Here is a 17,926-nt window from a genome sequence, read left to right on the forward strand (position 1 = left end):
ATTTGTCATCTGTTACTTTACACCACTGGTGACCACTGTTTAGAGACTCACAGGTGCCCTAACACAGAATCCCAGTGTCAGAAGAAGCAACAGGGTTTCAGATTAAGCAACAGATTAGATTAGGAACAGATTAGATTTACATATGAAGACAATGTTCCAGAAGAAGTGGGCAAAAACTTGCTTGTGTGTGCAAGACAGTTTTCTCAACCTCTTTTTCAACAGATGTTTTACAACATCTGACATTACAAAGCTGCACTACCATCAAAAAAGCATTAAAGGATATAGCTGTACGAGCAATTTGTCCAAAAGATGCAAGTAGTTTTTTTTTATCCATAGTTCTTGTTTGTTAAATCTGGATAATGTTATCAAACGCCAGCTTCATTTGCATCAGTTCACTCTTGTTTAGAATCAAATCATCATCCTTCATGTGCAAAAATGTCTATCAGTGGGGTATTGTTGGTTTACACTAGAGCTGGAACTAGAGTTTCTCAAATCCAAGAAAAATCATCAAGGCAAATTATGTTGTAACTTATAAATAAATTATAGGCAACAATTATATGTGCAGGTGACGTTTCACATTTTGTTATAATGTGGAAAATGCTTGAGTACTGGATTGGTACCACCTGATTCAGCCACAGTGATAAGTAAAATGTCTCTGTGAACTAAGGTGTTTTTGACAATCAAACAATACAGACAATTTGTGCCCTCATGCTCTTGGAATATTTGTAACAGGAGCTGACTGAGAACCTTAATAAACTCTCTTTGAGATTACTCTGCTCCTACCTATCCCTGCACATGGCAAGAGATTTCTTACACATACGAAGATCATTAGGTTTAAAAATGGACCTAGCAATTTTTTTCAGCTTATTTCAGCTTTTTTTTTTTCATTTTACTTTTATACATTATTTGAAAACAAGGACACAGCAGTGTTTACTATCTATAAGATTTAAATGGCTCTTATTTTGTAATTGTGAATAAATCAGACACAGAAATCCTGTTATTTTTGGTGCTTTCCTTTGTTTTTGTTTCATTATTATTTAATATTTCATCTTCAGACAGTGTGGTGCTGTGATATATAATGACTTTTTTTTGTTGTTTTTTAGAAAAATTATTCAGGTACTGGAAGCACAATTATAACCTCAGTTTATTAGTAGAGACTCAAAGATCTGAAATGGGTGTGTCAGGTAAAAGAATGATAGAAAATATGAAGTGTCAGAAGGCATCCAGAAATGTGGTTGGCAACCACTGCTCAAGATCATTTAAAATGACAGGCTGAAGGTTGCACCAAGCCAAAATTATTGGGTGGTCTATTGGGCTCTGTGAGATAAACCTCCTGAAGTTTTTGATGACTCATTGTATAGTTTCCCTTTCTGCTCTCATGTCTCTGAGACTGCCAGGCAGGCTAAATCCTGTAGTCCCATAATCAACCTCTCAAATGTACATGTTCTTAAACCTAAGGAAACCAATGGACATAGTGCTCTAAACCAGGGCCTTCTATGAGTATGGCAGATTTGAATGCTGTTGAATGCTTATCATAAGATATTGTTGCTTGGTGCAGGTGTGCTTGGGAACAGTGAGGTGAATAGAAGAAGAAGACCTGAGTGTTCGAGAAGGTGTGGCGATATGAACAAGATTAGTAAGGTATGGAGAAGCATGATTGTGGATGGCTTTAAAAGTGAGAAGTATTTTCTAATTAATTCTGAAAGAGGTGGGAAGCCAGTGAAGCTGTTGCAGAATGGGTGTGATGTGACTAATAGAGGGGGTTTTTGTGATAATACGGGCTGCAGCTTTTTGTACCAGTTGTAATTTATGAAGAGTTTTTTTAGGGAGGCCAAACAGAAGGGAATTACAGTAGTCTAAACAGGATGTGACCAAACTATAAACAAGAATGGCAGCTGAATGAGGTGTGAGGGAAGGACGTAAACGATTTATATTTCGAAGGTGGAAATAAGCGAAACGGGTGACATTATTAACATGTGCAGTGAATGAAAGGGTGCTGTCAAAGATGACCCCCAGACTCTTCACCTGAAGGGAGGGGGTAATGACAGAATCATCTGTGGGAAAAGAAAAGCTATGTGATTTGTTAAATGTGGATTGTGTACCTATAAGTAGAAGTTCAGTTTTATTGTCATTTAATTTCAGGAAGTTTGAGGTGAACCAGGATTTGCTGTATGCAGAGCAGTTAGTAAGGGATGAAGGAGGGAGTTTGCGGTTGGGTTTGGTTGATAGGTAGAGCTGGGTGTCATCTGTGTAGCAATGAAAATGGATTTGGTGTTTGCAGAAAATATAACCAAGTGAAAGAAGATAGATGATAAATTGCAGGGAACTCAAAACTGAACCCTGGGGCACACCGGTAGTGACAGGAACTGATGACGAGGTGAAAGACTTTAATTGAATGAACTGAGTGCGACCTGAGAGGTATGAATGAATCCAGCTCAGAGGTGTGTTACCAATGCCAACAGAAGTGAGCCTGTCCAGAAGAATGTTATGTGAGATTGTGTCGAAAGCCGCACTTAGATCAAGCAGAAAAAGAATGGATAGTGAACCAGAGTCAGCTGCTAGGAGGAGGTCATTAGTGATTTTGAGGAGAGCTGTTTCAGTGCTATGGGGTGGGTGAAAACAAGACTGGAATTGTTCGTATAAGTTATTACAGGAAAGATGGGTTTGAAGTTGAGCAGCGACAGTTTTTTCAAGAATTTTGGAGTTGAATGGAAGGTTGGAAATAGGACGAAAGTTGTTGAGGTTATTGGGATCTAAACCAGAAGAAAGTGAAAGGCAAGGTAAGTTTATTTATATAGCACATTTCACACACAGTGGCAATTCAAAGTGCTTTACATAAACAGGAATAAAAGAGAAAAGTATAAGAAAATAAAAACAAATAATAAAAATGATTTAAAAAAAGATAAAAACAGATAAAAATGTGTTGAAACAGGTTATAAAATAATAAAAATAAGTGAAAAACATAATAGTGCGATCTGTCGGAAGTAGCACAGTGCTCATTCAGTAAAGGCACAGCTAAACAGATATGCTTTCAGTCTGGATTTTAATGTGCCTAATGTTGGAGCACATCTGATCATTTCTGGAAGCTGATTCCAGCAGTGGGGGCATAGCTGCTGAAAGTCGATTCACCCTGCTTTGACTGAACTCTTGGAACTTCTAGTTTATTTGATCCTAAACATCTGAGTGATCTGTTGCGTTTGCATTCAGTGAGCATATCTGTAATGTATTGAGGTCCTAAGCCATTTAGTGATTTATAGACAAGTAATAATACTTTAAAATCTATTCTGAATGTAACTGGGAGCCAGTGTAAAGACCTGAGGGTAGGCGTAATGTGCTCTGATTCCCTGGTTCTGGTCAGAATCTTGGCCGCAGCGTTCTGGATGAGCTGCAACTGTCTGACAGTCTTTTTGGTAAGGCCCGTGAGGAGGTCGTTACAATAATCCACCCTGCTGGTAATAAGTAAACAGTGGTAGGAGGAAGGGGACGGTTGAGGAGAGGAATCTGTAAAATGAGGTGCCGTCTCGTGTATTAAGCTTGTTATTCGTGCACTCTATAAACCTTCCTGAGAATGCTCCTGTGTTTACAGTCAAGAGGTTGCTTGCTGTTCATCTCCGTGGACAGGGTTTTCGGTATCTGGTCAATTGGGAGGGCTATGGTCCTGAGGAGAGAACTGGGTTGCGGCTCGAGATACCTTGGACCGTTCGCTGATCAAGGACTTCTTGACATTCTCTCTCCCTGCGAGTGCCAGGGTTGCTCCTTTGGGGAGGTGTACTGTCATGGGTCAGGATTGAGCTGAGCTTCTCTTTAGATCTTGTTTCGTCCTGACAGTCTCGATTAATGTTTGATGTCTCCAACCTGTCATCCAACAGCACAGTCATCCTGCTGTTTGAGTACAGCCTTCTCCCCTGCTGATCAAAATAACAAGCCTGAGATATTGCTGCCAAATTCTGACCATACCATTCGAACGTTGCAGCAAATGTTTGCGTAAATGAGCAGTTGAACAGGGGAACCTAATAAAGTGTCTGGTAGGTCTGTAAGTCTTTACAGGCTGGTTAAAGTTCATCTCTAAAAAGCATTTAAAACAAGAGTTTATTGACAGAATAAGCACATTTTTCTGTTCCAGCATGATAGTACAATACATGTGTGGTCCCACATACAGTTGAAATCAGAATTATTATCCCCCCTTTGAATTTTTTTTCTTTTTTAAATATTTCCCAAATGGTGTTTAACAGAGCAACTAGAACAGAGCTAGAATAAAAGTAGTTTTTAATTTAAAAAAAAACATTTTAAGGTCAAATTTATTAGCCCCTTTAAGCAATTTTTGTTCAATAGTTTACAGAACCCTAATTAACCTAGTTAAGCCTTTAAATGTCACTTTAAGCTGTCTAACTGTACAAGTGTCTCGAAAAATATCCAGTAAAATATTGTTTACTGTCATCATAGCAAAGACAAAATAAATCAGTCATTAGAAATGAGTTATTAAAACTATTATATTTAGAAATAAGTTGAAAAAATCTTATCTGTTAAAAAGAAATTGTGGAAAAAATAAACAGGGCAGCTAATAATTTAGGGGGGCTAATAATTCTGACTTCAACTGTGTATATAGTATTTGGTATTATAGTATTTGATATGTTCTCTCATCTCCACAGAGGCTACTCCCTGTTGCGTGTGGTGAATGTTGTGAAGCGTGAAGACAAGGACTTAGGCAGCCGTTATCTGGTGGAACTGGAACTTGTGGGCCCACAGGGTCAAACTGTTCTTGTTTCGAAATACATTTATGCACAAGGTGAAAATTCGTCAAAACCAGCACTTCTCTGCAGTCCAAAAGCTTTCAACTGGAATCCATCTGCTACTGTTCACATAATTGTTGCAGGTGATAGTAATATCATGTGTTTGTCTTTTAACTGTGCGGCTTTTAAATCTTTATTTTAACTTTGGCCTTGTCCGCATGAAAATTTGTATTAATTTGTAATTTGTAATAGCACTATTTTCTATGCGGTTTTGCTGTTTGTCCACATGAAAATGGAGCATCGGGTGACTGGAACCGAAACTTTCTGAAAACTATTTCCAGGGTGAAGATTTGACAAAACTCGGGTACAGAGTAGTTATGAGGAGGCAAATGCCATACATTCGCGGCAAACGCATCACATATTCTGTTTCGTTTGCACCGCAGAATGTTCGCATTGATTTATATGCAATTTTGTATGCAATACTTGATTCCTCACATGAACCCAGCAAAAAAGTCATTTTTATTATCCCCTTTAAGCACCTGTTGGTTTGATGTGCCCGCAAAATCTCTGGACAGAGATTTAAAAAATAAAACGAAAGTAGGGAAAACTCCATTTATAAAAATTCCAGTGTAGATATGGCCTTAATTTCTGAAATCACAGACACAGGACAACTATTATATTAAAATATGAGAAGTTCCTCCAATAAAAAGCTAGTTGTTTATTCAAGCTGATTATTTTAAAATATAGTTATTTTAAAGGAAGTTTCCACCTTTTTTGAATAAGTCGTGAAACTTGTCACGTTTGTCACGTTGGTCCCAGTTTACATTACCTGGCCATAATTACTATTTACTTGCATCAGGTATTTACTTGCATGCAGATATTCAATCAGTCATAAGTACAATGTAAAAACCTGTATTTATACAATAATTACCCTGTAACAAATGATTAATTTTAGTGTAAGTACATATTGGTTAAGGCAACCTAATAATTGGGACCCACTAGACATTTAAGTAAATATGCTAAAAATACAAAAAAATAAATGTACAGTTGAAGTCAGAATTATTAGCCCCCCTGAATTATTAGTCCCTTGTCTATTTTTTCCCCAGTTTCTGTTGAATTGAGAGAAGATTTTTTTAACACATTTCTAAACAATAGTTTTAATAACTCATTTCTAATAACTGATTTATTTTATCTTTGCCATGATGACAGTAAATTATATTTTACTAGATATTTTTCACGATACTAGTATTCAGCTTAAAGTGACATTTAAAGGCTTAACTGGGTTAATTAGGTTAACTAGGCAGGTTAGGGTAATTAGGCAAGATATAGTATAACGATGGTTTGTTCTGTAGACATTCGAAAAAAAAATTGCTTAAAGGAGCTAATAATTTTGACCTTAAAATGGCTTTTAAAAAATTTAAAACTGCTTTTATTCAAGCCGAAATAAAACAAATAAGACTTTCCCCAAAAGAAAAAATATTATAGGAAATACTGTGAAAATCTCTTTGCTCTGTTAAACATAATTTGGGAAATATTTAAAACAAAAAAAAAAAAATTCAAAGGGGGGCTAATAATTCTGACTTCAACTGTACATTTATTCAACAGACCAAGAAAAAACATAACTGTCAAGTGTCTAAAATAGATTTCTAATATTTATATATAATATAACATAAAGTTTTAAATTTTAATTTCAAAAACATTTATTTTATGTGTATGAAAGCTGTGGTTATTATTATAGAATATGGAAAGGGCATGGTGATAATCAAAAACAAACATTTTTTCTCATTTTTGTTTTTGCCTTAATTACTGGAGCATAACAAGGCCCAGACCCATTTTGCAAACAAAGAGAGCAGCGGCTTATTTCCATTTAAAGAGACACAAAAGGAAAACTGCTTTTTTGCTTCTAGACAAAAAAGGGAGCATTTACAACATGGTATAATAAATATGTGGGGTATTTTAAGCTAAAGCTTTACAGTGATATTTCAGCCTGATCTCACGAGAAAACCCCCTGAATTTTACGTTTTGACAGTTTAGTGGTTAATTCGTATGAATTCGTACGATTTCAAAAAGGAGGCGTGGCACCTAACCCCACCCCTTAACCCAACCGTCATTGGCGGATGAGCAAATCGTACTAAATTGCACGAAATCGATCGCACGAATTCGTGCGAATTAGATCGTACAAATTCGTACAAATTAGCCACTAAATCAAAAAGTTACGAATTGCCATGAGATTGTGTTCGATATTTTTATCTTGTAATAATAATACAACCCTTTAATGTTTCATTAAAGAAACCTGCCAACAGTACAAAGTGAATGACTGTTACTAAACTGAATGTCACAGCTCATGCTTATCATCAGATATTGTTCATGCATGTGTTCAAATTATAAATGTAATGTCCATTTGCCTTCCAACAGTGAAAGACCAAGCCAGATGGATCATACAGTTTATTCGGGAAATGGAAAAAATATACAAGGCAACTGGGGACAAAAACTTTAATGTAATAATTGTAGATTACAACAGCTCTGACATAAATATTGAGAAAAGACTCAAAACGGCAAAATTACCCAGGTAAAACACAGTTATTGTGTTTTGCACATACATTTTGTTTGTCAAAAAGTTATATGACTAATGTTGTCAACATTCACACCTCAAATACAGTTACAAATTGAAGAAGATGGGGGGTAATTTTGAGAGATCAGGTGGACTTCAGGCTGGAATAGACCTTGTTGAAGTAGGTAACCACATTTTAACACACAAAAACTGTCACATTTCATATTTTCTATTTGTTGAAGCGGTTTTGGGTCATTGAATAGATATATTTTATAGAGTGTGTTTTCATTTTGCTTTTCCCCTCAGGATGAGCACAGTATTTTGTTTCTGTGTGACCTGCATCTCTACTATCCAGTGACAATATTAAACAGTATACGAAAACACTGTGTTGAGGGAAAGATGGTTTATGCCCCTGTTGTGATGAGATTGGATTGTGGTGCTTCTCCAAGAACCCCAAATGGTATTGATTTTCAATTGTAGAGTTCATTATTTGTTCTACAAAGCAATACTCTTATTAATGCATTTATTAACAAAGAGAGTAACTATTGCTATATGCCAAAAATGCAAGATCCATAAATGTTCATTTGAATAGTTTATTGTTCCTTCACTATTATGAATGATCATAAAAACCTCCAACTGCTCTTAAATACCTGCTTTGTAAATAATGCAATACATAATTTAGCAATGAAAATATAATAATTTACAAAGTATGAAAAATAATCATTTAACACATTATGCATGTGCTTATAAGTCAATAAATCAGCATTTGCAGCTGTAGTTATAAACTGCTTACAAATGTCTATTAATGTACAGTTAATGTTTGACAAAAAATAAATTATTTTGCTAATGCTTAATAAATAATTCATAGCATGCAGCTTTTATAGTGTTGCCAAATATTCTTTATCAAAGAATAAATGTGAGTCAAACTATTTTATTTCCTTTCTTACTACTGATAATTAATTCTTAATACATAATTTATTCAGTCTTACCATTTTAGTGTGCATACACATTTAAAAGTATTTATTTATTTATTTATTTTTATTTTTTATTTTTTTTTATTTTTATTTACCCTAATCCTTTTACTCAACTTTTACAATAATAACCAAAAAGTACGGAATTTCAGCAGTAAGTTTAGGAATAAAACAAGTAATTTCATGCAAGGGATCAGGAGTTTTCTTCAACATGTGAAAAGACTACCTGTGTTTCGAGTTGTCAAATTTATGAAAATGTACCTTAATACTAAGTGTAGAAGAGAGCAAACTAACCATATATTAAAAAACATGGGGTTGCATATATTCTTTGTGGTTACACTTTAAAATAACTACACACTATGAATCATTTATTAAGCATTAGCATCTAGTGAATTCAATATTTGTTAAGCATAAACTCTATGTTAATAGACATTAATAAGCAGTTTATAAATACAGCTACAAATGCTCTATTCTTGATTTGAAAGCACATTTATATTGTGCTTAATAATTGTACTTTCATAAATTGTGACTGGTTGATTTTTCATAACTTAATTAAGTATTGCATTAATTACAAACCATTTGTATTTAAGAGTAGCTGGAGGTTTTTAAGATCATTCAGAATGAGTTAGTAAATGATTAATAAACTATTGGAATTAACATTTATACACCTTATTATTCAGGCACATAGTTATGGTAACTATGTATGTTAATAAATGCTTTATTAACACAACTTCATGCAGTTTTGTGACCTAATCAAATGTCGGGACTATTTATGCTTCATAAAACCCTTATAAATGACAACAATGGCTTGGTATCATATGAACAATTATCTTTGCAATCTTATCTAAAAGGTAAAATTACTGTAAAGTTTAAACATTGCTGAATAACAGGGGTGTCAAAAATACAACATAAAATTGGATAAAACAACAACAATATAATAATTTAACAAAATAAAAGGATGCAATATTTAAACTGTACTGTAATTTTATTTTAGGTAAGGTTGCAAAGATTTATTTTATTTGATATAGTTTCATTTGTTTATCTTCAGATGAATAGAAATTAATAATGTAGTTTGTGTTCTTTTTTCCTGATTAGAATTTAACTGACCCTTTAATTGTCATTTATAAGGGGTTTATAAAGCATGAATAGTCCTCACTTTAGATTAGGTCACAAAACTGGATGAAGTTTAGTTAATAAAGCATTTATTAACATACAAAATAACTATTAGTTAATGCCTGAATTATAAGAAATAAAAATGTTAATTTGAACAGTTTATTAATCATGTAGTAACTCATTCTATGATCTTATAACTCATGATCTTATAAAAACAACTAACTATGCTTAAATAACTGGTTTGCAAATAATGTGATACATAATTTAGTAATAAAAAATAAATCATTTACAAAGTATGAAAGTACAATTATTGAGCACATTATAAATGTGATTATCAGTCAAGCATTTGTAGCTGCAGTTATAAACTGCTTCTAACGTGTATTGATGTAGAGTTAATGCTTAACAGATAATGAATTCACTATTTGCTAATGCTTATTAAATGGTTCATAGTGTGTAGTTATTATAAAGTGTTACCGACTTTGTTTATTTTAGCTTGGAACAGTAGAGAAACAACCAGAATCAAGCAAAACCACAGACAATGAAGATATTTGAATTGTTAAGTCTGACTGGTCTCTTTTTGCATATATTTGCTTACCTGCCTTTTCAAGGAGATGTATTAAGTGAACAATTAAGTTGAATGTGATCTTGGTTGTTGTTTTCAAAATCCTAAGGGTGATTTTCCTGCCTTGAATGTGGTGGCATTTTGCCAAACTAGTTCATATTGTTTATACAGGAGGTGATTTTTTCTTTAAACAAAAAACAAATATGTTCATATTTTTGGTCTAAAACAAAACAAAATTAGGAGGGTTTTAAGTGGGTGATCAAAAAAGCAAACTGAAAACAATATTTTTATCTAATTTTCTTTGATTATTTTTCATAAAACAAGACTTAATATTTGGTAAATTTCCAGGTGATTGTATCATGATTTAAGAATTTTTAGATATATGACCTGGCCATTGACTGTCTACTTAACTGGGACATAAACTCTCAGTGTAGTTTTGGTTAAGTTATAATATTTACACTGGTCCACAGGTTTTTGGGAAATTGCTGGTTATGGACTGATGGGAATCTACAAGTCCGACATGGACCGTATTGGTGGCATGAACACCATAGAATTCAAGGACAAATGGGGAGGTGAAGACTGGGAGTTACTAGACAGGTAATGAAAGCCCGTTATTTTTTAAATTAATAAAATATATGCTAGTGTTTCATTGTGCACACATGTCATTTTATGATATTGTTTTATTGTGCATGGAGTGAGTAGAAATCACTTGATTAACTGCATAGCCAAATACAGAATAAGGGTAAACTTGTTAAATCATCAATTAGTGTACCAGATTTGTGTAGAAAATGTGTAAAAAGAATTGTATACATACATAAGAATAATGCTAACATTGTTAATTAAATGTGAGAATAAATATGAAGAGGAAAGATAATTCGTAATAAATATAATTATATTATAAATGTTAAAAACTTGCTGACAAAATTTGTAAAACTTTGTGGTTGGATAAAGACAAAGTTTAAAGACTTTGAATGATTATTTATTAATATTTTGGGGATTAACTGTGATCTTTGGATAGATTGTTTTAATTCTTGTTCTAAATATGCCTGACATGATTATTTTGGTAACTATTATTACACAAAAAGACATTTACATGTTCAGGGAAAAAAGCAATTAACCTGTTTTATATCGTTCTCCTTTGATCCTTTAAATCATATTTTCTCTTTAAACTGGATATATTTATTGTATCTACATAATTGTCTATTTTTCGCTTTCAGAGTCTTAGGGAATGGGTTAGAGGTGGAACGACTCCATCTGAAAAACTTTTTTCATCATTTCCACTCTAAACGTGGAATGTGGGTAAACAACAATTCAGGAAAAAAAAGGAAAAAATGATTGGATGTTTCTGTTTCCTCCCCTATTTCCTCTCAACCTACAAACCTTTAACAACTGTGTAAACTTTGCATTCCACAAAAGATACAAATTTTCGCACTTTGGAAAACTATTTGGAAACCACAAAAAAAGTTGCCCTATTCAGATGTTAGTTGATTCTTTTGGGGACATCTCTAAAATAAAAATCTCTATAGCTCCTTAGTGATTAAACATACTTTTGGATGAAGATAAAATTGCAGTGAATGACTGAATGATTATTTACACACTCGAGTCAGGTGATAATATTTATACCTCGGATCCTCAAATCTGAGTTTAGCATTATTTCTGATCAAAATCACACACAGGGCATTGGCGTCAGCACAGGCAAGACTGTTGTAGTATCAACAGCCAGTTAAAGAGGACCAAAAAACAAAAAACAACTAGTCAGTGATGAACAGTCTGTACTACAGTAATTTGTATCTTAATTTCAACATACTTTTTGTTGGTCAGTTATCTACAAAATAAACAAGATTTGAGGTGAAGTTGAAGTTCAAAACAAGGTCCGCTTATATGCTTCAGTGAAACTACAGTGAAATATTCACAGAGTAGCCTATATTAGGACAAATATACAATTTCTGTTATTGTGCCCGTCAGTCTCACTTTTATAAATTTAATCAACTTTTGACCACAATGAGCCAGGCTTTACAAACTATTCGCAACACTGAAAGTATTCCCCTCGGAAGAATAAACTCGGTTGGAAGGATGAGAGAACAGAAACTAATTGTGAGAATAATTTTACAGAGTGGTGCTTCTGCACAACCGGCGCATGAATGAATTGCTTGAAGGCTGATTTATATTTTCGCCTGTAGATTTTTATAACCATTCAAGATTTTTTTAAATCAAACGTTGATGCATCACTTGCTTTTGTTCATATCTCAGACAGTACTACCTATTATAATTTATTAAAACATTAATGACAACAAAACATGGGTTGCTCTACAAATAAAAACTTTTTTATTTTTTTATTTAGCCCACTACACACATTACTGGCTGGCTATAGTTTATGTCCTCTACTGATATGCTAAAAAGCCAATAATGGTCCAACATTGCTGACCATTATCCCCAATAAAGCCTACAAAAATAGGGCATCAGTATATTGTAAATCGATAGGTTCAAATATTCTTTTCCAGTTATCAAAGAAATAATTTGTTATTTCATTTTAGTTTTGTAACTATTAAACAGTTTTATATTCAAAATTTTAATATATACATAAGTGTAAAACCTATGAATGCTGGAAAAACATATTCAGTAATTGCAGAGATGTATAGTAACGAAGTAGAACTACTTCACTACTGTACTTAAGTACTAAAAGGCAGTATCTGTACTTTACTGGAGTATTGTTTTTTTCTCCTACTTCCACTTTTACTTAAGTACATATTTTCGATGAGTTTAATACTTTTACTCCGATAGATTTTTTATGAGCTGCATCGTTACTCGTTACTAGAGGTGTCAAAATGGTCGATATCGGTTCAGTAATAAATAATAACGGGTTATTACGTACTGACGTCATTTATCTCCTATGTGCGGTGTCGCAATACTATGGTGAAGGACGGAGGCGCGAGGGCGAGTGAAGGCGGCACAGCACACGAGCCGCTATTTCACTACTACAGAGAAATGTTGTGAGACTCCATCTCTGCCTCTCTCACTTTGGACATTTGACCCGCTGGTTTGTGAGGTAACTTTTCATCTCCTCTTGGCTGTAAAAGCGATACTTGTGGATCCAGACCTGGGCGTGTATGAGGTGCAAGTTTTCTCCACTGTGTCTATTATAGATTACCTGTGATAACCACGTATTATACATACATAGACTGTAACCGCGGCTGTTCTTCCCGCCATCAGTGAACAACCCTTTCATTTCTAAAGTCGATAGCAGCCCTTTCTGTTGAGAAGGTGAAGACAATAACCAATCAAAGGGGTGTAAGACCTCGCCTGTCAGCGTTTAAAAAGCAGGCGGGAGAATATTTACATTAGTTTATTTGCTATAAATGCTCATGCTGTCTTCTGTGCATGAGTTTTGTTTGATACATTCAGAAAGAGTGTTTTCTTTGAGCGGGTCAAATTAAGGGTACAGTTCATATATATTACTGCTGTATTAAAGGACACAATTTTATTACAAGTAACCATTTAACTGTCACACCAAGAAAAAAACCAATAGAATTTTTTTATTTATTGCATTTCTTAACTCCTAATGTCGCTAGTTAACACAATCAATACATTTTCCCCCAACACATCCCATAATTTCTATTCCAAATGGTTGAGATGTTGGTTTATGGTAAAAGTACCAGAATGAATAAATATACTATAAAAATATGAAAAATATGAAGTTTAAGACCAATTTAATTAAAACATAATCAAAATGAAACATTTTTGAATACTAAATCATAGCCATAAGCCATAAAATATTTCAGATTTTCATTTAACACAGTAATATACACGTTTTCTTTTTTTTTACAATAAAATCAAAATCAAGTGAATTAGAACGTTCGTTTACAGCGTTTACAACCAGTAACTTGTGCTCCGAAAATGGGTTTCAATAGCGTTTTGAGTGGATTATGGACTGTTTTTGTGACACACAACTTTGAAAGGTGTGTGTTAAAGCTGTTATAATCTGTCAGATCTGTGGTTCAAGCGTGAGAGAAAAACAGTATTGTAAGTCATGTTTCTTTTCGTTCTGCTTAATGACGTGCCCCCAAAAAAGAGATTTAAAATAAACAAAACAATATGATGTCTTTTGACTGCATTCTTTAATAACTACATTACACAATACTTGTACTTTTACTTTCAGTACTTTAGTAAATTTTGAAATAAACTACTTGCAATACTTAAGTACAAAAAATGTTTAATACTTTAGTACTTCCACTTAAGTATGGTGCTTAAAGAGCACTTCTACTCAAGTCACTTTTTGATAGAGTACTTGTACTTTTACTTAAGTCTGGGTCTCTAGTACTTTATACATCTCTGAGTAATTGTATTACAACCACATGGGTCTCCACTTTGGGTTTTACAAACTTATGCCTCAAGTTTTTCTAAATTTTTAACAAAAAATGTCTTGCAATTTCAAGCCAAGAATTATTGGCTAACCCTATCTGGTTAACCCTATGATCACGCATGGACGGATCATAAAGATGTCTGTATGGCGTACCTGTTTCAGGCAAAAGTGAACCTCAACAAACTCCGCAACGTCACAGTCACCGCGCGCACTCAAGTGTACTAGCAATCACATCGAGTATAAATCAGTCTTAACGCATCACTATGAGAACACAGAACACAGCCCTGTATCTGTGGACACTTCCAAAACTTAGCACCACAAAGGAAAGAAATCAGTGCGTTGAGAGTCTGTCCAGTGTATTATTGAGCCTTTTCTATTTAAAATTTCAGGTAGGCCTACTTTCTGTGTGAAGAGCAGGTAATAACCCTCTCTACTGCGATCCGCTGATTGAACATACACAGTGCAAAATTATTTAGAAACAGCACTGAACCTTTTTGCAGGTCAAAATTAACCCATTTAATGCAAAACTACGCAACACGCAGTTTGAATTAATAAATGGAGAATGATTGACAGGCGCAGCGGAGGTAAGCACTAAACAACTTTCTAGTGCCTTATAATAGGCTACCTTCATGGCTTTTGTTGGCTTATATTTCACAGAATATAGCACAAGATCGGATTTGGATCGGTACCAGTAGGCCAATATCTGATGCAGCAAAAATATGCGGTATTGAACCGATATTCTGTCCAAGTATCGCGATCGGTGCATCCCTAATGCTTATTCACACTAGAATTATGCTAATAACATTCTAATTCATACTAGAAAGATGCTAGCAAACATGCTAATCCATACTAGAATCATGCTAACAACATGCTAATTCACACTAGAATTATGCTAACAACATGCTAATTCACACTAGAATTATTCTAGCAACATGCCAATTCATATTAGAAACATGCTAGTAACATGTTAATTCACACTAGAATCATGTTTACAACATGTTAATTCATGCTAGAATCAAGCTAACAACATGTTAATTCATACAAGAATCATGCTATCTATCTATCTATCTATCTATCTATCTATCTATCTATCTATCTATCTATCTATCTATCTATCTATCTATATCATACTTTTTGAAACTATTTCGTATTAATTAAACAATTTCAACAGGCTTTCTCAAGCCACCATAAAGTTGGCCTTCAAAAATCTTCAACAAGATCATTGATGATCATTTTAAGATCTTTTTTTTTATTTAACATTTACATGATGTATTTGTGTATTTAAAATAGCAATTGTGTAATAAATATTTTGTTATATGTATTTAGATGTTGTCTGTTGTCTGCTTTATAATTTGTAATTGTACATAATACATCTGGTTTTAACTAATATGTATATGTAAAATAAATTGGGAACATTTATAAAAAAAAATTTCAACTGTTTATTCAGCTGTGGCCACCCCTGATAAATCAGGGGAAAAACCCAAGGATTGTGAGTGAGTGAGTGAGTGAGTGAGTGAGTGAGTGAGTGAGTGAGTGAGTATTAATCATTTTCCAGTTGGAAAACAACAATTCAGGATAAAATAATTAAAAAAAAAGTTACCTCTCCTATTTGTTATATGTTAAGCATCAACTCAACCTTGCAGTAACCTGCACAATAAAACTAAGTTCTTTATTCAATGATTTTATGAGCAACCTTTTAACATCTGTGGAACTTTTTCAGTCCACAAAAAAATCTTTACAGTGGAAAATGTTATTTACACTATGAAAGACAAAAAAAATATTCTTCTGGTTTTTCTGTAGCCCTATTCACATGGCAGTTGACTCTAATAGGGACATCTATAAAATAAAAATCTTGTGTAGTCAGATAAATTTGCAGTGGAAGACTAAGTAATCATGTGTACATGATTATTCACACACTCAGTCAGGTGATAATATTTATATATGGGATCATCAAATCCAAGTTTAGCTCTATGTCTGATCAAACTCTTTCTAGATTCACACACAGAGCATTAACGTCATAGCAGGCACAATAGTCAGTGATAAACAGTCTGTACAACAGAGACAAACTTTCCAGCACTTTTGTAATGTAAGTCACCATTTCTAATGCAAAGTGCAAGTGTAAGGCACATTTCAGGGACCAAAAATGATATACAAAACAACTTTTAGATTTACCTCCTTTAGAAACTCATAGTTGTGGATTCAGATGCCTATTAAATTACCACACAGCCTTGGTTGAAGAATATCAAAGATTAGCACCATCAGGACATGTTGCCATATTGTGGCTTACAAGCCACCGATACACCAAGCCGACCTTCAATTCAATTCATCTTTATTTCTATAGTGTTTTTACAATATACAGTGTCAAAGCAGCTTAACATAGATGAAGGTAAATTGAAATTGATTTAATACAATTTTAACAAATGCATAAATGACACTGCTGAAAGCTAAAACACTGAAGAGCAAAGCCAATGATGCGCAGCTCCACAAGTCTTAAACCAAGCAATTCACCAATTGAAAAGTGAAGGAAAAAACTTTTAAAAAAGGCACAGCTGGGCATGACCAACGAAGGACGACCATTAGGGAGAAGCTACGGGTCTGTGTAGGTCACAGACGAGTATTCAGGCTAGCCCACGGGATCAATGCGGAGACTCGTCTGTCACTGGAATCTTTGCAGGAGCAGGCCTCACGTTCACTACTCATCCATGACCACCACAGTACCTGCTCAGGATACAGGCCGAGTCCTGAATTTTGGAGAAAATAAGGAGAAACAGACTAACATAAGCATAGATGCCGTTCAAATCATAATGTCTTTTTGGGAAGTGTTCCCGGCTCTGGTTTCCCTAAATAAAGTAGCCTAACAATCCCTAAGAGGATTTGGATTTCAAAAGTTATGCATTTGTGTTTAACGTGTATGCTAATGCAAAAAGCTGTGTATTTAGTCTAGTTTAAACAGACAGAGTGTGTCTTCCTCCCAAACTATGCTAGGAAGGCTGTTCCCGAGACAGAAAGGGCAGGACTCAGGTAAGAAGATGACAGTATAATTTATTGTGAGGTATGGCAGTTTAAAGCATGTGAGTAATGCAGGTTAAGTACAGTAAATGTTCCAAGAGTATGATGTGGATGACAGAAACCAGGCTATAGTTTTTTGCAGGAGGACAATGGAGAGAGGAACCAATGACGAGTACCAGGATAATGACTATAATAGGGAGCCAATGTAATGATGAAAGAACTGGAGTAATATGATGATATTTCTTAGTTCTAGAAAGCACTCTAGCAGCTGCATTTTTGAACCAACTGAAATTTGATAATTAGGCCTACTGGGCAACCACCTAGTAACATTTCAGAAGTCTAACTGAGAGGTCATGAAAGCATGAACAAGCTTTCCACATTAGACATTGATAGCATATGTCAAAGTTTGGCAACATTTTTAAGATGAAAAAATGCAGTTTAACAGATGCTTGAAATCTTGTTTAAAATGACAGGTTGTATCGACAATGACCCCCAAATTTTTGACAAAAAGAGGACTAAACTGAGAATTCATAAGGGGTTAGATGGTGGTCTAGGTTTTTGCATGTGAGGTTTTTGGCTCCAATAAGCAAATCCTTAGACCTTATCTGAGATTAGTACTAAGAAGTTTTT

At 34.2% G+C, this 17,926-nt stretch overlaps 1 protein-coding gene across 1 annotated transcript in view; it reads left to right on the top strand.

The window, feature by feature from the left end:
* Positions 1-15,970, top strand: part of b4galnt3a (beta-1,4-N-acetyl-galactosaminyl transferase 3a) — a 35,546-nt gene extending 19,576 nt beyond the window's left edge. Inside the window, exons 15-20 of the mRNA XM_056455467.1 lie at positions 4,650-4,873; positions 7,146-7,299; positions 7,390-7,462; positions 7,588-7,741; positions 10,398-10,524; positions 11,145-15,970. Coding sequence (XP_056311442.1) covers positions 4,650-4,873; positions 7,146-7,299; positions 7,390-7,462; positions 7,588-7,741; positions 10,398-10,524; positions 11,145-11,262 — 850 coding nt within the window. The 3' untranslated portion in view covers positions 11,263-15,970. The remainder of the gene's footprint in view (positions 1-4,649; positions 4,874-7,145; positions 7,300-7,389; positions 7,463-7,587; positions 7,742-10,397; positions 10,525-11,144) is intronic.
* Positions 15,971-17,926: the final 1,956 nt, after the last annotated feature.

The sequence above is a fragment of the Danio aesculapii genome, chromosome 4, assembly GCF_903798145.1.
Source record: "Danio aesculapii chromosome 4, fDanAes4.1, whole genome shotgun sequence".
NCBI lineage: Eukaryota > Metazoa > Chordata > Actinopteri > Cypriniformes > Danionidae > Danio > Danio aesculapii.